Below are 19393 nucleotides of genomic sequence, written 5' to 3'. Positions count from 1 at the left end.
TATAAAGTAGGTGAAAATAAAGCTCCAACAAACATACTTAATAATAGCAATCTAAAGCATTTGTTAGCCTAATTTCTTCTGACAAATGATTGTGCAAGAACATAAAACGAGAGAAAGCATTCCTAGAAATTTATTATAAATATATATTTATATGTCATAAAGAGTGCCTTTGGTACATTGGCCTTTATAAATCGGAGTATCGAGTATAAAAGTTGGAGTGTTATGGTAAGGTTATATAAGGCATTGGTGAGGCCGAATTTGGAGTATTGTGTACAGTTTTGGTCACCTAGTTACAGGAAGGATGTAAATAAGATTGAAAGAGTGCAGAGAAGGTTCACAAGGATGTTGCCGGGACTTGAGAAGCTGAGTTACAGAGCGAGATTGAATAGGTTGGGACTTTATTCCCTGGAGCGTAGAAGATTGAGGGGAGATTTGATAGAGGTGTATAAGATTTTGTTGGGTATAGATAGAGTGAATGCGAGCAGGCTTTTTCCGCTGAGGCTAGGGGAGAAAAAAACCAGAGGGCATGGGTTAAGGGTGAAAGGAGAAAAGTTTAAAGGGAATATTAGGGGGGGCTTCTTCACGCAGAGAGTGGTGGGAGTGTGGAATGAGCTGCCGGATAAAGTGGTAAATGCGGGGTCACTTTTAACATTTAAGAAAAACTTGGACGGGTTCATGGAGGAGAGGGGTGTGGAGGGATATGGTCCAAGTGCAGGTCAGTGGGACTAGGCATAAAATGGTTCGGCACAGACAAGAAGGGCCAAAAGGCCTGTTTCTGAGCTGTAATTTTCTATGGTTCTATATATGTATTTAAAATATTTATATTAAACATATTTATTTAATATCTAATATTTATAAATATATATTGTAAAATTTAATTAAAACGGACTTAATGAATTCACAGAAAAGACAATTTAGCGATAATCTGCTAAATAACAGAAGATATTTTCTACTATTTTCATTTTGCTTTCATTTTTACCTGCTGGCATGCAAGGGCAGAATACAGAAAAATAATTAAGAGTGATTAGATTGAAAATATTTCAAAAACAATATTTTTATTCTTATAAATCATAGGATCCCTACAGTGCAGAAGGAGGCCATTCGGCCCATTGAGTCCACACCGACTCTGTGACAGAGGATCTCATCCAGCTCCCCCACTTCCCCCATGCCCTATCCCCGTAACCCCACATATTTACCCCCCTAATTCCCCTAACCTACACGTCCTGGGACATTAACTTAGCATGGCTAATCAACCTAACCTAGACATCTTTGGACTGTGGGAAGAAACCGGAGCATCCGGAGGAAACCCCACAGATACAGGGAGAACATACAAACTCCACACTGACAGTGACCCAATCTGGGAATCAAATCCAAGTCTCTGGCACTGTGAGTCAGCAGTGCTAACCACTGTGCTGCCCTAAAACTGTCAATTGTCATCTGTAATTCTAGATAAGTTGGCTATTTTTAATAGTGCTATAATTTTCAACTTCCTACTGCCTATCTGCCTCCTGTTTCAACCTCCCTTCAATATCTGTTCCGGCAACATGTCTTTGCCTATTTGCATATTTCTTGATTCTCAAGAGGTGATTGGCTGTCTTTCTTTATCCAATGAGAAAACTTTGCTCTCTCCCTCTCTGTAAATAGCACATATTAAAGGTGCTTTGCATATATTTGTACAGCTATGATCTCAGTCAAACCCAGAGCAGAGCAACTGTGGCATTGACTCTGATACTTCGCTAAAAGTCAAGCAATATCAAGTCACAAGTAATACCAAGAGCGTTTCTTCAGAGCAGCTAGTAAGTAAACTTTCTTTGAAAATGACAATCATAACTGAAAATCAACTTTTAGTTTTGATTTTATCAACATAAAATGAAAACCTAAAATTCTCCTGTGTTACCTCCATTTGTAACTAGACCTGTACTTAAGGCCATAGAGAATTGTAGCAATATTGGTGCTCGGGGTCTGAATTTAGTGGAGCCTGATAGAGCGAGCATGAGATGGCAGAGGGTCTGGGAGAATCAGGCGGGGACATCTGCATCGGATTCCCAGCCTCTGGAAAACTATTCCCAATTAAATTGGGTGCAGGAAGGGCCCAAATGTGCGAATAAGAACTCGGAGCAGGAGTAGGCCATCTGGCCCCTCGAGCCTGCTCTGCCATTCAATAAGATCATGGCCGATCTTTTCATGGACTCAGCTCCACTTACCCGCCCGCTCACCATAACTCTTAATTCCTTTACTGTTCAAAAATTTATCTATCCTTGCCTTAAAAACATTCAATGAGGTAGCCTCAACTGCTTCACTCAGCAGGAAATTCCACAGATTCACAACCCTTTGTGTGAAGAAGTTCCTCCTCAACTCAGTCCTAAATCTGCTTCCCTTTATTTTGAGGCTATGCCCCCTCGTTCTAATTTCACCTGCCAGTGGAAACAACTTCCCTGCTTCTATCTTATCTATTCCCTTCATAATCTTATATGTTTCTATAAGATCTCCCCTCATTCTTCTGAATTCCAATGGGTATAGCCCCAGTCTACTCAGTCTCTCCTCATGAGCCAACCCTCTCAATTCCGGAATAAACCTAGTGAATCTCCTCTGCACCCCCTCCAGTGCCAGTATATCCTTTCTCAAGTAAGGAGACCAAAACTGTACACAGTACTCCAGGTGTGGCCTCACCAGCACCTTATACAGCTGCAACATAACTTTGCTGTTTTTAAACACCATCCCTCCAGCAATAAAGGACAAAATTCCATTTGACTTCTTAATCACCTGCAAACCAACTCCTTGAATCTTACCCACTGGCAGTGGAATGTCAATTAGGTTCATTAATGAGCCAATCTGAACCTCAACTCCACTTTCCCACATACCCAGATAACTTTTCAGCAGCCTCTTGCTTATCAAGAATCTATCTAGCTCTGTCTAAAACATATTCAAATATTCTGCTTCCACTGCCTGTTGAGGAAGAGTTCCAAAGTCTCACCACTGAGTGAAAAAAATCTCCCCATCTCTGTCTTAAATGCGCAACCCTTTTTAAAAAAGTGGCCCCCGAATACTAGATTCTCCCACAAGAGGAAACATCCTCTCCACATCCACCCTGTCAAGCCACATTTTATGAGGGCCTCACCAACCCCACCAGAAGAAAAGTTAGTCCTGAACTGATTCGCTTTGGAAAGAGTAACAAGAATACAGAGTACTGGGCTAATGGTAAGATACTTGGTAGTATGGATGAGCAGAGAGATCTCGGTGTCCATGTGCATAGATCCTTGAAAGTTGGCACCCAGGTTGATAGGGTTGTTAAGAAGGCGTACAGTGTGTTAGCTTTTATTGGTAGAGGGATTGAGTTTTGGAGCCATGATGTCATGTTGCAGCTGTACAAAACTCTGGTGCGGCCGCACTTGGAGTATTGCGTACAGTTCTGGTCGCCGCATTATAGGAAGGATGTGGAAGCATTGGAAAGGGTGCAGAGGAGATTTACCAGGATGTTGCCTGGTATGGTGGGAAGGTCTTATGAGGAAAGGCTGAGTGACTTCAGGCTGTTTTCGTTAGAGAGAAGAAGGTTAAGAGGTGACTTAATAGAGGCATACAAGATGATCAGAGGATTAGACAGTGAGAGCCTTTTTCCTCAGATGGTGATGGCTAGCATGAGGGGACATAGCTTTAAATTGGGGGGTGATAGATATAGGACAGATGTCAGAGGTAGGTTCTTTACTCAGAGAGTAGTAAGGGCGTGGAATGCCCTGCCTGCAACAGTAGTGGACTCGTCAACATTAAGGGCATTTAAAGGGTCATTGGATAAACATATGGATGATATTGGAATAGTGTAGGTTAGATGGGCTTTAGATTGGTTTCACAGGTCGGCGCAACATTGAGGGCCGAAGGGCCTGTACTGCGCTGTAATGTTCTATGTTAAAAAGCCTACCCACAGTGGTAATGGGTTGAGGGCAGCATAAACAGTTTGAGGGGTCCTCCTCTGCCCCTCAATGGACAGGAAGTTCCAGCCTGGAGAACTGCTGGCCAATCTGATTGGCGGGATGCTCTATCAGTCCCAGCAGCACCAGAACAAAGAACAAAGAAAATTACAGCACAGGAACAGGCCCTTCGGCCCTCCAAGCCTGCACCGACCATGCTGTCCGACTTAACTAAAACCCCCTACCCTTCCGGGGACCATATCCCTCTATTCCCATCCTATTCATGTACTTGTCAAGACGCCCCTTAAAAGTCACTACCGTATCCGCTTCCACCACCTCCCCCGGCAACGAGTTCCAGGCACCTACTACTCTCTGTGTAAAAAATCTGCCTTGTACATCTCCTTTAAACCTTGCCCCTCGCACCTTAAACCTATGCCCCCTCGTAATTGACTCTTCCACCCTGGGAAAATGCTTCTGATTATCCACTCTGTCCATGCCTCTCATAATCTTGTAGACTTCTATCTACCTCAACCTCTGTCGCTCCAGTGAGAACAAACCAAGTTTCTCCAACCTCTCCTCATAGCTAATGCCCTCCATACCAGGCAATATCCTGGTAAATCATTTCTGTACCCTCGCCAAAACCTCCACATCCTTCTGGTAGTGTAGCGACCAGAATTGAACACTATATTCCAAGTGCGGCCTAACTAAGGTTCTATAAAGCTGCAGTGTTGGGTCTGCAAGTCTCTCCACAAAGAGAAGTGGTGACGGGAGTGCAGTGAGTTCAAGCTTTTAGGGCAGGAAGGGATTGTGCACGCTGGGAAGGGGCAAGAGTGGGGTGAGGGTCAGATTTTGGAGGCCAGGCTGGGAGGACCAAGTGGGGAGATTGCATCTTGGTGTGGGGAGCCCCCCACGCACATAGTGAACCTACAATTGATGCGCCCCCACCCTTCCTTCTGGCCTTCCAAAAAAGCAATTTTAAAAACAACCTTTGCACTCTGGTCCACCTGCTACTGCCCATTGTGGCAGCGCAGGCAGATTGAGACCCTCAATTCTCACTTAATTGAGCAGTAAAAAGTCTCAACAGGCCTAAGGGCGAGCTGCCGAGTGGGCAACTTATCCACTCCCTGTATTATGGGAAACAGCGTGTAGGCAGGAAAGAGGTGGGCAGATTACCCAACATATTTTACATGCCCCCACTGAAAACACACCCTGTGGAGAGGTCATAAAATTCCTCCCATTCTGTGTCTTTCTCTTGGTTTGTGGTAAATGCTTGAAATGGGTGCAATTCTGGTATAATGACCATGGAACTTACTCAAAGCTCTGGGCACTAAGCCGGCTGTACAAGGGAAATTGGCTGATGAGCGTGGTGAGCTGGTAGGCCATCAACAGAAGTGAAAATCAGGAGGTTGCCAATATATTATCAGCCATTTAATACCATTGCCAAATGTCAAATATACACATCCAAAGGAAAGGCAGGCACACAGAGAATGCATTGTGGTGATTGGTTTCATTGTCTACACAATGTGGCATAATTCAATTTGTAAGTTTAATTTTGAATGTTTATTTTGTGTTGGCTTTATTTTTACATTGTGGTCGAGAGGACCGTGTGACGGTCAATGACAGAGTGAAGGGAGCGAATGTGAGACTGTGCGTGGAGAACTGAGGTTGAGAGTACTGGTATCTCACTTGAATCCGTTCTTCACGTACAGGTTGAGCAGTCTGAGTCTGACTAAGTTGCAGCTTCCCTTCCTTTTCATCAACCCCCTCCTCTTCTCCTCATGCTCCTGCACCTCATCTTCTCACCTGTAGTTAGTAACAAGGGCTGTTCCCTTATGATGGTAAGTTTATGCTGTTCCCTTATGATGATAAGATGTCAAATAATGCAGGGCTCTTCCAGTGTCCAAAGCTGATAAATTGTTGCTTCAACATATCATTGGTCTGCTCTATAATATTTCTTGTGGGACATGGCTGTCACTGTACACATTCTGGGCACATGCACGTGGGTTGTGATCTAGAGTCGTTAGCCATGTTGTGAGCAAATAGCTCTTGTCAACCAGAAGCCACCCTTTCATTTAGGTTGGTTGCTTAAACAGAGATGACAATATAAGATGTGCAGTTTGTCATATAGCCTAATGATTACACAGTTCTATTATCAGTTCACAATTACATGCTTAGCAGATGTCTTTGGCCTCAGTTCCTTATCTCTCAGTTTCACATCTGCCAGGCCACATCCTGCTAGTGATGCAGTATGGGATCTTTGTTTCAATACCCACTACGGATCTTTGTGGCTTGCTGGCCTGAACTATTTCTTATCCTGTTGTGTGTTGTTGCTGAGTTGCCTTCAACTATTTCTTATGCTTAGGGGGATGGGAACCTATGTAAGAAGGGAGCAAGGACAAAAACAAAAGGTAGAAAAAGGAATAAGAAAAGTGATGGGCAGAAAAACAAAGGACAAGGTTCAAACAGGGCTACAGAGGAAAATACTGGTATCAAGACAAACAATGTTAAAAAGAAAGCTTAAAGGCTCTGTACCTTAATGCGCGGAATGTTTGCAATAAAGTGAATGAACTAATCGCGCAGATAGATATAAACGGGTACAATATAATTGGGATTATGGAGACATGGCTGCAGGGTGACCAGGGGTGGGAGTTGAATGTTCCAGGGTATTCAATATTCCTAAATATTTAGGAAGAACAGGCATAAAGGAAATGGTGATGGAGTGGCACTGCTGATTGAAGAGGAAATTAACACAATAGTGCGAAAGGATATTGGCTCTGATAACGTGGAGTTTGTAAGGGTAGAGTTGAGAAATACCAAGGGGCAAAAAACATTAGTGGGTGTCATATATAAATCCCCAAACCACAGTGGTGATGTTGGGAATGGCATTAAACATGAAATTAGTGATGCATGTGATAAGGGAATATCGGTCATCATTGGTGATTTTAATCTGTTCAGTATAAAACTCTTACTGATTTTAATCTGCACATAGCGCAAATCAAATTAGCCACAATGCCGTAGAGGAGGAATTTTTGGCATGTATACGGGATAGTTTTCTTGACCAATATGTGGAGGAATCAACTAGAGAGCAGACCATCTTAGACTGGGTACTGTGTAATGAGAAGGGAATCATTGCCAATCTAGCTGTATGAGACCCCTTGGGAATGAGCGACCATAACATGATAAAAAATTTTTATCAAGATGGAGAGTGAAGTAGTTGATTTGGAGACTAGGATGCTGAATCTTAATAAAGGAAACTATGAGGATATGAGGCACGAGTTGGCCTTGATAGATTGGGGAGAATTACTTAAAGAGATGACAGTGGATTGACAATGGCAAACATTTAAGGAACGCATGGGGGAACTGCAGAAACTGTTTATTCTTGTCTGGCACAAAAGCAAAATGGGTAAGAGAGCCAATCCATGGCTTACAAAGGAAATTAGAGAGAGCATCCGATCTAAGGAAGAAGCATACAGATTGGCCAAGAAAAATAATAGGTCTGAGGATTGGGTGCAGTTTAGAATTGAGCAAAGGAGGACCAAGGGATTGATTTAAGAAGGGGAAAATACAGTACGAAAGTAAGCTTGCAGGGAACATAAAGACTGATACTAAGAGTTACTATAGATATGTGAAGAGAAAGAAGTTGGTGAAGACAAATTTAGGTCCCCTGCAGTCAGAAACGAGGGGATGTATAATAGTGGATAAAGAAATGGCCGAGCAACTAAATACATACTTTGGTTCTGTCTTCATAAAGAGGACACAAATCAGATGCCAGAAATGTTGGAGAATGCAAGATTTAGTGAGAGGGAAGAACTGAGGGAGATCAATATTAGTAGAGAAATGGTACTGGGAAAGTTGTTGGGATTGAAGGCAGATAAATCCCCAGGGCCTGATAATCTACATCCCAGAGTACTTAAGGAAGTGGCTCTAGAAATAGTGGATGCATTGGTGGTCATCTTCCAGGATTCTATGGACTCTGGAACAGTCCCTGCAGATTGGAGGGTAGCGAATGTCACTCCAATATTCAAAAAGGGAGGTAGAGAGAAAACAGGGGATTATAGACCAGTAAGCTTAACATCAGTAGTGAGAAAAATTCTCGAATCCATTATCAAGGACTTTATAGCAGAGCATTTAGAAAGCAGTGGCAGGATCAGACAATCAGCATGGATTTATGAAGGGGAAATCATGGTGGTTATGGCTATGGTGGGGGAGTCCAGAACCAGGGGTCACAGTCTGAACATTCGAGGTAGACGATTTAGGACGGAGGTAAAGAGATATTTCTTCACCCAAAGAGTGGTGAGCCTGTGGAATTCATTATCACAGGAAGTAGTTGATGCCAAAACATTGAATGCATTCAAGAGGCGGCTGGATATGGCACTTGGGGCAAACGGGATCAGAGGTTAGGGGGGAAAAAGCAGGATTAGGCTATTGAGTTGGATGATAAGCCATGACCTTAATGAATGGCGGAGCAGGCTCGAAGAGCCAAATGGCCTCATCGCACTCCTATCTTCTATATTTCTGTGTTTCTATGTAACCCCTTCAGTCCCCCTTTTATATATTTTTGAATAGAAAGCTCTGATGACTTTCCTTCTGCAATAGTAGACTGCAAATTGTGAGATGATGCTACTATCTCCAGGAGCAAGCTGGAAGGCACCAAACACATCAAATTTCAGAGCCATGGTCACATTCACAACTACTGTTAACATGAACACTGCTCTACAATAGGTGACAAATTTCACTGATGATTTCATTAGTGAAATGCAGATACTTCAAGCCTTAGTGACTGCTAAAGGACTTGTAGAAGTGCTCTCTGAACAACCTCACTATATATGACCATGTGCTGAGAGCCCATCTCCCCTCCTCCTCCCTCTTCAAGTAGCTTGTCCTGCTCTGTGTGACCTCAGTCTCATTGTCGCAGTCATGCATTATTCCAAAAGGAAAGGTTACAATTGCACCCTTGTGCAGCAGCAACAGGTTTTTGCAGAAACCTTGAAATCAGCATCACTGTTCCCTGTTTATTTTTGAAACTGGAAATAAGAATGGAAAGCAACAAAAGCATGTAGAATTATAGAAACCAAAAGAAATCAACCAGTAACTGACTATAAGTCGTTAATGATCCTTTTAAATAGTGCGATTGTAAGTCCTTATGCTGTGTTAATGCATGTTCAGCTTTATGGGGTTAGGAGAGAGTAGATTGGAGCATGGAGCTCCAAAATGGCAACACTGGCATCAAATTGGCATTGCACACTGATTGACATCATGGTTTGCCTGCTCAGCGAACTTTTGAGTGATATGAATTACAAGAGTAGTTAACCCTTTATTAATAAAACTTCAACATGCTTCACGTCAGACTGTGCCCCCGTGGATGCCAATTTGGAACTAGAAGAGTATTCACAAAACCCACAAAAATAAATCACACTACCATACTTAATTTTTATTTTATGCCTTTTCTAATGTGGATTCTGTTGAATTTACAGAGAACACTATTTGAACAAAAATGACTCTGCTCAAGATAATAAAACAACAGTTAGAAGTTCTTTGGGACCTGTTTGCATCAGAACGAAAATCTGGTTTGAAGAACATTCTGTGTCTGCTCTCACTTTGCCTTCTGATGGGACTGGGGGCCAGCGGCATCCTCTACGTGTCTTTGCAGGCATTACAATGCAGCCTATTGGTGACTCTGGCAGCGTGTGGAACCTTTGCCGCCGTCACTCCTGGAGCTTTGTTTTTTTCAAAGTATCTCAGATGCTTCATTCTAATATTCCTCATTTCATGTGGGACACAACAAGGTCGCAATGTTCTGGTAACGGCTGGCACTAGTGTGGTGTTTTATAATTGTGCTCTAAACAGCTTTCTCAATTTAAAAGGATTGGGACAGTGCATCGTCTGCTACCTGGAGAATAAGCTCTCATCTACCAAATGTCTTTTGAAAAAATATATTGAAATAATTGAATGGTTACCCAAATTTCTAAGGGACAATGGAAAAAAAATCCTTGTTGAAATTCCCTTCCCTGTTGTAACACAGGGAATAGATGAGGAGTTACAAAACCATCTCAATGTAACCAGACATTACTTGGAGAACCTCAGTCGTAGTATGATATCGACTTTTGACACTGTGCTTATGGTTTCCAAAGTTTCTGTGACCGCACTTGGTATTTTGCTCGTTTTAGTAGGCACAGGCCTCTATATCAGAAAGTATGTGCACAATATTGAGTTTGAAAATATATTCATTACGAAACAGTTTTTGCAGCTGGATGAAAAGAAAATTAACCAAGGGAAGTCTCCTTTGCTTCCGCTAACTAAAAAGGAGAAGAAATGTTTCATAAAGCTCCCATCATTGCGATTAACAACAAAAGAACAGAAAATTACCTTGAAATTCTTGACTCCTATTTTTGCAAACTCACTTTTTTGGGCAATAATAATTGTGATAGATTATGGACTGTACATGCTCATTTCTTCAATAAGATTGCATTTTGTATCTCTACCCAAAATGACCCTTGGCTTGTCTTCAGAAGTAAGTACATCTAGAACAAGTAGAAAATCCAAATAGCTTGCTGAGTGGCAATTATTTCAAATATGTATTATGAAAATAAGAATGTATTTAATTTTTACAATGAGGCCAACACTTGCCAAAAAAGCTGATCCAATAGTTCTATGGGCTCATGCTTTGTGAAAGGGAGCCAAACAAATCTGAAAGATTCGATTTCAATTCCATGGGCAGAATTTTCCTGTATGTCAGCAAAAGCCGATATCCACATTAAAGCTCCCCGAGGATTATCCTCTGCGTCTGGAGGAGGATTTGCTTCCCCTTGGTCCTGAAGGTTCTGCTCCTCTCTTTGGTGAGCCAGGTGTCACATTCCTCTCTCCTGCCTATAAGCAATAATGCAGGCAGCAATAACACCATGCTCCATCTTCCTAATGGTCACCTCCCTGCAGTGTCAATGTGAAACATGCAAGAGTCAGCATTAGTTGCCTTTCTATCTGTGATTGTGGGCTCAAGGTCTTTTGATGCATCCTGGAGTGTTTTGGCCCCTAAAATGATGCCCAGTGCAGGGTGTGCATGAACATTCACCACAGACCCTAATCCCTCCCCAACTTATATGACTGACTAGTGGTAGCATCGGCTAGGTGACTGGATGTTCTACTATCAGCCCAGGCACTGGGATCATCATTACCTGCACTCAAAGGCTGCACTGTTTGGACCAATTATAAGGGTAAATGTCCATTGGATACATGAGATTAATTCAGGGGTTCCAGGGGCTTCTCCTCTGAGTGCTGCTTGGCCACATTTCCAAGGGTGTGCTCAAGCTTGTTCAGTTACTCAATAGTTCTGCAGTTCCATAATACTCTGGTGAATTTAAAGGCTGCGAATGAGGGGTTAATTGCACAATCATCGCCACTTTGAGGGATCAGTGCTGCTCAAATGGACATTATTGCTTCACTGTCTTAGCTGTGCCTCTGCCCTCAATTCAGGTGGGTCGCCCTTTTGTTGCCTCCCCTTTCCTCACCCCCACCACCAATCATGTGTCTCAGTACAGATGGCCCTATTCATTGTCCCCAATGAAGCCCTTAAATTGTAGCCCTTTCTTCCTTAGTCCTACCTAGCCCCTTCTACCTTGCCCTGCAGCATAGTAAAAGCCGTCCTCACCTTAACCACGTTGTTGTATCTATCGAGAATTGCTTTGAGACCCCTCTGAAACCAATGTGGTGAAGCCTGGCACGTGCTGCATGGTGAAAGGTATGCAAACTTACCCCAGGGTGAGTCAGTTGTACATCTTTTAAATCCTGTTGGCCACATTGGCCAGAACTTTCCAGCCGCTCACGCCTGTGGAATCTTCTGATCCTGACGGCACATATCTAGTGCGGTTTTCACAGTGGCAAAGGTACCATTAATTGATAAGTCCCATTTTCAATGGTGGAACCAGCCAAATCTCCGTTCAATATCGTGGGACTGGTGAGTCCCAGCTGTGGGGGAGGTTGGAGAATCCAGTCCACTATTTAATTTACTTCTGTCACTTTTCAGGCATTACATCTCAGATCATAATAACGCACGGTGTAAATATATTCTCCGCATCTCATCTCTTCCTCTTTTGGCAATTACTTTAAATTTATGACCTGTAGCTAACAATCATTATTACATCAATGGAAACAGTTTCTCTTCACTTTCTCTTTGATTTTGAATGCCTCTGTAGGAGAATGACCCCAGCTTCTCCACTCCCTCCAAGTAAAAGAAGTCCATTATCTCTGGTATAATTGTAGTAATTTTCCTGTGCACTGTCTCGAAGAGGTCAATGTTATTTCTAAAATGTAGTGGTCTGAATCTCCTTGTGATTTTTATTTCCAGTTGGTACAGATTGTCAATTTACTATCACACAAAGTTAAACTCTACTCCTTTAAACATTAATGGGTCCAGAACTACCCACTCGGTATGACTTCCGTTCCCCACGAGTTGACAGATAGTTTCGTCTGAGGATTGGGAAGTTGCTTTCTATAAAAACCTGGAAAAGTGAAATAAATATGGCAAGGCCAATTTTGATGACATTAGACAGGAACTTTCAAAAGTTGATTGGGGGAATCTGTGGGAAGGCAAAGGGACATCTTAAAAGTGGGAGACTTTCAAAAGTGTGTTACCCAGTGTTGAGGGTAAATACATCTTTTTTAGAGTAAAGGGCAAGGCTGGTAGAAGTAGGGAACCCTGGATGACTCGGGATATTGAGGCCCTGCTCAAGAAGAAGAAGGAAGAAGCATATGACATGCATAGGCAGTTGAGGCGGCATGGCAGCACAGTGGTTAGCACTGCTGCTTCACAGCGCCAGGGACCCGGTTTCAATTCCGGCCTCGGGTCACTGTCTGAGTGGAGATTGCACATTCTCCCGTGTCTGCATAGGTTTCCTCCGGATACTCTGGTTTCCTCCCACAGTCCAAAGATGTGCGGTTTAGGTTGATTTGCCATGCTAAATTGACCCCAGTGTCAAGGAATAAGCAGGGTAAATACGTAGGGTTACGGGGATAGCACCTGGCTGGGTTCGTGGTTGATGCAGACTAGATGGGCCGAATGGCCTCCTTCTGCACTGTAGGGATTCCACAAAAAAGGGGTGACATGGTGACACAGTGGTTAGCACTGCTGCCTCACAGCGCCAAGGACCTGGGTTCGATTCCGGCTTGGGTCACTGTCTGTGTGGAGTTTGCACTTTCTCCCCGTATCTGTGTGAGTTTTCTCTGGGTGCTCTATGTATAGATGTTATCAAAGTAGAGTTAAGAAAGAAATCGGGAGGACAAAAAGGGACACCAGATTGCTTTGGGAGATAAAGCAAAGGAGAATCCAAAGAACTTCTGCGAATACATAAAGGGCAAAAGAGTAACTAGGGAGAGAATAGGGCCTCTTAAGGATCAACAAAGTCATCTATGTGCGGATCCACAAGAGATGGGTGCGATCCTAAATGAATATTTCTCATCAGTATTTACTGTTGAGAAAGGCATGGATGTTAGGGAACTTGGGGAAATAATTAGTGATGTCTTGAGGAGTGTACATATTACAGAGAAGGAGGTGCTGAAAGTCAAGGTAGATAAATCCCTGGGACCTAGCGAAGTGTATCCCAGGACATTGTGGGAGGCTAGGGAGAAAATTGCGAATCCCCTAGCAGAGATATTTGAATAATCGACAACCACAAGTGAGGTGCCTGAAGATTGGAGGGTGGCAAATGTTGTGCCTTTGTTTAAGAAGGGCTGCAGGGAAAAGCCTAGGTACTACAAGTCGATGAGCCTAACATCTGTAGTGGGCAAGTTGTTCGAAAGTTCTCTGAGAGTCAGGATCTACAGGCATTTAGGGAGGCAAGGACTGATTAGAGACAGTCAGCATGGCTTTGTGAGTGGAAAATCATGTCTCTCAAATTCGATTGAGTTTTTTTGAAAGGGTAACCAAGGAAGTAGATGAGGGCAGTGCAGCATACATTGTCTATATTGACTTTAGCAATGCCTTTGTCAAGGTATCACATGGTAGGTTGCTGCATAAGGTTAAATCTCATGTGATCCAGGGTGAGGTAGTCAAATGGATAGAGAATTGGCTTGACGACTGAATGTGGAGATGCCGGCATTGGACTGGGGTAAACACAGTAAGAGTTTTAACAACACCAGGTTAAAGTCCAACAGGTTTATTTGATAGCAAATGCCATTAGCTTTCGGAGCGCTGCTCCTTCGTCAGATGGAGTGGATATCTGCTCTCAAACAGGGCATACAGAGACACAAAATCAAGTTACAGAATACTGTATTCTGTAACTTGATTTTGTGTCTCTGTATGCCCTGTTTGAGAGCAGATATCCACTCCATCTGATGACGGAGCAGCGCTCCGAAAGCTAATGGCATTTGCTACCAAATAAACCTGTTGGACTTTAACCTGGTGTTGTTAAAACTCTTACTGTGTTAACGACAGAAGCCAGAGGGTGGTTGTAGAGGGTTGTTATTCAAACTGGAGGCCTGTGACCAGTGGTGTGCCTCAGGGATCAGTGCTGGGTCCACTGTTGTTTGTCATTTATATTAATGATTTGGATGAGAATTTAGGAGGCATGGTTAGTAAGTTTGCAGATGACACCAGGATTGGTGGTATAGTGGACAGTGAAAAGGGTTATCTAGGATTGCAAAGTGATCTTGGTCAATTGGGCCAGTGGGCTGATGAGTGGCAGATGAAGTTTAATTTAAATAAATGCGAGGTTTTGGTAGATCAAACCAGGGCAGGATTTACTCAGTTAATGGTAGGGCATTGTGGAGAGTTATAGAACAAAGACATCTAGGGGTACAGGTTCATAGCTCCTTGAAAGTGAAGTCACAGATGGACAGGGTGGTGAAGAAGGCATTTGGCATGCTTAGTGTCATTGGTCAGAACACTGCGTACAGGAGTTGGGACACCTTGTTGAAGTTGTACAAGACATTAGTAAGGCCACACTTGGAATACAATTCTAGTCACCCTATTATAAAAAGGATATTATTAAACTAGAAAGAGTGCAGAAAAGATTTACTAGGACTTAATGGTTTGAGTTATAAGGAGAAGCTGGATAGACTGGGACTTTTTTCCTGGAGCGTAGGAGGCTTAGGTGAGATCCTATAGGGGTCTCTAATGAGGGGCATAGATAAGCTAGAGAGTCAACATCTTTTCCCAAAGGTAGGGGAGTCTAAAACTAGAGGGCATAGGTTTAAGGTGAGACATGAGAGATACAAAAGGCTCCAGAGGGGCAATTCTTTTCACAGAGGATGGTAGTGTCTGGAACGAGCTGCCAGAGGTAGTAGTAGGGGTAGGTACAATTTTGTCTTTTAAAAAGCATTTAGACAGTTACATGGGTAAGATGGGTATAGAGGACAATGGGCTAAATGTGGGCAATTGGGACTGACTTAAAGGTTAAAAACTGGGCGGCATGGACAAGTTGGGCCGAAAGGCCTGTTTCCATGCTGTAAACCTCTGACTCTAAAACCATCTGTTGTCATTGCATATGATTGGTACAAAGTGATGAGGAGCAACTGAATACAGAATACCAGGTCACATCTGAGTACACTGTCTGGATATAATCTACTTATGCACAGGATATATGTTATATTGTAACTGCTCTATATAAAATCAAACAATCATAGAACAGTTCAGCACAGAAAGAAGCCATTTGACTTGTTGCGTCTGTGCCAGCTCTTTTGAAGACCAACCAGTTAGTTCCATTCCCTATTCTTTGCCATTAAGCCTGAAATTCTGCCTGCTTCAAATATTCATGCAGTTTCCTTTTGTAAGCTATTATTGAATCTGTAACTTCCACCCTATTAGTAGTGCATTCCAAATCCAAACTACTTGTTGCATTAAGAAATTTTACCTTGTGTCATGTTTTTTTTTGCCAATCACATTAAATCTGCGTCCTTTCATTATGGCCATTGGAAACGCAATCACTTCTCTCAAATCGCCTCTTAGCTTTCTTTCAGCTCATCCAGTCTTCCTTTGTAACTCATCATCTCTGGAACCATCCAATAAATCTCTTCTGTACCCTCTCCAAAGCTTTCACCTATTTCCTTCTGAGGCTACACGGAGATATTTATAAACTAATGCACTGATTTGTTCTCTTGTTTTCGACAGGCAAATATTTCTTATGAAGTATCTTTGTTCAAGAGTGAGTGCTTTCCCCAAGCGACCCTGACTATTAATGGCATCTGGATCCCACTTGCTGGGATAAGCTTGGCCCTTGTATTACTCACTTTGCTTTCTTCGAAACTTACAACGTTAAAAATAATGGTCTTATCATCATTTTACCCAGAAGCTCAAAGGGATCGGGTATACTTTTTGTATGATAGAATAATAAGGAAAAGATCTTCAGGAAAATTAAAATGCAATATCAAGAAGTCATTGACTGCTGCAGTTAACTCGGTAAGAAAATAATAAAAATGCAAAGTTGCCATTTATTACTTTTTAATCACTGCTTTATTTTTCTTCCTTGTACTTTGCTGTGTGATTTATTTTCTTTCTCTTCTCCCCTCTCTTACTCCAGCAATCTTTTCCTCCTTTTCTTGAAATGTTGGCTGGAATTTTCCGGCCATTCATGCCAGTGGTTCACCCCCTGCTGCGGGTTCCCAGCAGCATGGAGTGGCTTCAATGGGAATTCCAATTGACAGTGGTGGGACCAGAAGATCCTGCTGCCAGCAAATGGCATACCACCTCCTGCCTGCCAAGTAAAATGCTGAAGGGAGTCAGAAGAATCTTGCCTGCTACCTTTTTGATGATATAAAGGGTAATTGGACAATGGTCATCAATAACTGATTCTCAATGAATGTTACTCATACATCAGCATTGGCAATGGGTCAGTAGGCTATTCAACATTAGGGCATAAGAAATAGGATTAGGAGCAGACCAATCAGCCCCTTGAGGCTGCTCCATCATTCTATACAATCATGGTTCATCTTCTGTACCAACTCCACTTTTCCACCCATTCCCATATCTCGGAGACCAGAGATCTGTCTACCTCAGCCTTAAATATACTCATGATGAAGTGCCCACAACCTTCTGGGATAGAAAATTCCAAAGATTCACAATCCTTTGAGTGAAGCAATCAACTGACCTTTTGGCCGCACTCCAAATTTTCCCACCCCACCTGTGGCAAAGTCCACACAGGACTGGAAAATCCCCTCCTTTGTCCTAAACGGTCAACCACTTATCCTGAGACTGTGCACCCATGTTCAAGACTCCCCAGCCAGAGAAAACAACCTTTCAGTTTCTACCTTGTCAACCCCTTTCAGGATCTTGTATATTTCAATGAGATCACCTCTCATACTTCTAAACTTCAGGGAATATAGGCCTAATTTGGTCAACCGCTCATCATGGGACAATCCTCTCATTTCAGGAACTAATTTCATGAACATTTGCTGTACTGCCTCCTTCCTTAGATTTGGAGACCAAAACTGCCCACAGTATTCCTGATGTGGTCTCACCAAAGCTCTGTACAATCGTAACAAGACTTCCTTATTCTTGTATTCCAATTCACTTGCAATAAATAAAGGCCAACATGCTGTTTGCCTTCCTAACTTCTTGCTGCATCTGCATATTAACTGTGTTCTATGTGTAGACATCAACATTCTGAAGTTACATCCTTTTTAAAAATATTCTGCTTTTTTATTCTTACTATCATTGCATATATTACAATTTAGCTCTGTGTCACCAGCAAACTCTGATACAAATTGATAAAGATTATAAATATCAGAGGCCCCAGCACTGATCCTTGCAGTAGTCCAATCATCACAGCCTGCCAACTTGAAAATATACCATTTACCCATACTTGTTGCTTTCTGTATGTTAACCAATCATAGAATCCCTACAGTGCAGAAGAGGCCATCTGACCCATCTAGTCTGCACCAAAATCTGACAAAGTATCTTACCCAAGCCCTCTCCCTGCCTTACCCCATAACCCCATACATTTACCATGACTAATTCACCTAACCCGCACATCTTTGGACTGTGGGAAGAAACCGGAGCACCCGGAGGAAACCCATGCAGACACGGGGAGAATGTGCAAACTCCACACAGACAATCCTCTAACCATGCTAATAAATTACCCCTAACTCCATGAACTCTTTCTTACCTTTTGTGTATCACCTCATCAAATGCCTTTTTGAAATACAAGTATATTGCATACAGCGATTCCCCTTTATCCATCCCACCAGTATACTGGGAGATCGGCACATGCGCAGTGGCCTCCTCAGCAGTCTGATGCTGCCCTGCCCCCCCCCCCCCCCCCACCCCCACTGGCATGAATCGGCTGACGGCCTCTGTGGTGCAGAGTGCTGTAAATTCATTTAACTAAGCTTGCCCAAAAAATGGGTGGGAAAACCTTTCTTGGGCACTTAGAATGTTTTGGGAGCATCACGTTCTATGGCTGGAATTTTACCGCCAGGACGGGCAAGGCTGACAGAACGGAACTTTCAGTTGGCCTCGGGCAGGATTTTACGAGCCTTGCCCGAGCGAGGTCTTAAAATCCCGGCCTATATGTTTCGCTGTCTGATTGGTAATGTTGGATTGTAATGGTGTATTAATGTCTAAACACTACAAACAGTGCTCCAATCAAATCTGTGGACTACTTAAAAATCCACAACAGGTCTCCTTCTGGTTTCCCATCTTCAAAATGAAGCAAAAAATTGAAGAGACAGAAAATAATCAAGAGGACTGCAAGGATGAAGGGATCAGCCCACTGATGGAAGCTTACATATCAGGCAATAAAGCAACTGTCAGCTTTTGAATGGAAAGCACTGAGAGTCATTAAAACATACGATCAAGCTTCAATTTTAACCTCTCGGTTCAAGCTATTGTGTAAACTTCCTACATATGCTATTTAAAAAGTTATTGCCCCGTTAGATTAATGAGTTTGTTTAAATACCATACTTAATTTTGCATAAGTGGTTTAGTCAAGATGCCACATTTGAAGTCCAGAGTTATGAAGTAGTGGCACTGGTCACTATTGCAAAATTTGCAAGCTGAGTAATGTCTTCTTTTGATGTGAAAAGCATTTCATGCATTGTATTTAGATGTGAAGTCATGTGATTTCTGCATAATTGTAAGTGATAAATATTTGCGTTTGTTTTGTGTTTAAATAATACAAATCGTTTAAATGCAGAGAACAAACTGATTATTTTTTAGAAGCAACGATAATGCTTTTATGACCATAAATTCATCTGCTTAATGAAAACATCAAACATTTTTCGCACAGGTGACAAAATATCAAACTATTCATCTTTCACAGAACTGTTATGGCGCAAGAGGCCATTTGATACATTGTGGCTGTACCGACCCTATGAATGAGCGACTCAACTAAGTTCCATTCCTCCACCTGCTCCCTATAACCCTGCACATCCTTTGGTTATGCACACTTTCAATTTTTCTCTTCCATTTAAACGTTTCCACCAAAAATGTGATTGAAACAATTTGGAAATCTATAACGTACCCTGAGAAATTGTCAAAGGTCCTCATTCCAGCTCTGAAGACA

At 42.5% G+C, this 19393-nt stretch overlaps 2 protein-coding genes across 2 annotated transcripts in view; one reads left to right on the top strand and one right to left on the bottom strand.

Moving 5' to 3' along the window:
- The window catches only part of dpys (dihydropyrimidinase), a 225793-nt gene that overhangs the window by 48414 nt on the left and 157986 nt on the right, over positions 1 to 19393 (bottom strand). The window lies entirely within an intron of this gene.
- LOC144496153 (dendritic cell-specific transmembrane protein-like) lies at positions 1666 to 19022 on the top strand. The gene is made up of 4 exons (XM_078217132.1): positions 1666 to 1796; positions 9377 to 10413; positions 16003 to 16290; positions 18509 to 19022. Exons 2-4 carry the CDS (start codon positions 9397 to 9399, stop codon positions 18647 to 18649), a joined length of 1446 nt encoding a protein of 481 aa, XP_078073258.1. The 5' UTR covers positions 1666 to 1796; positions 9377 to 9396; the 3' UTR covers positions 18650 to 19022.

Source organism: Mustelus asterias, chromosome 7, assembly GCF_964213995.1.
Source record: "Mustelus asterias chromosome 7, sMusAst1.hap1.1, whole genome shotgun sequence".
NCBI lineage: Eukaryota > Metazoa > Chordata > Chondrichthyes > Carcharhiniformes > Triakidae > Mustelus > Mustelus asterias.
Note: the sequence above shows the minus strand (reverse complement) of the source record. Positions and strands in the feature narration are given on the sequence as shown.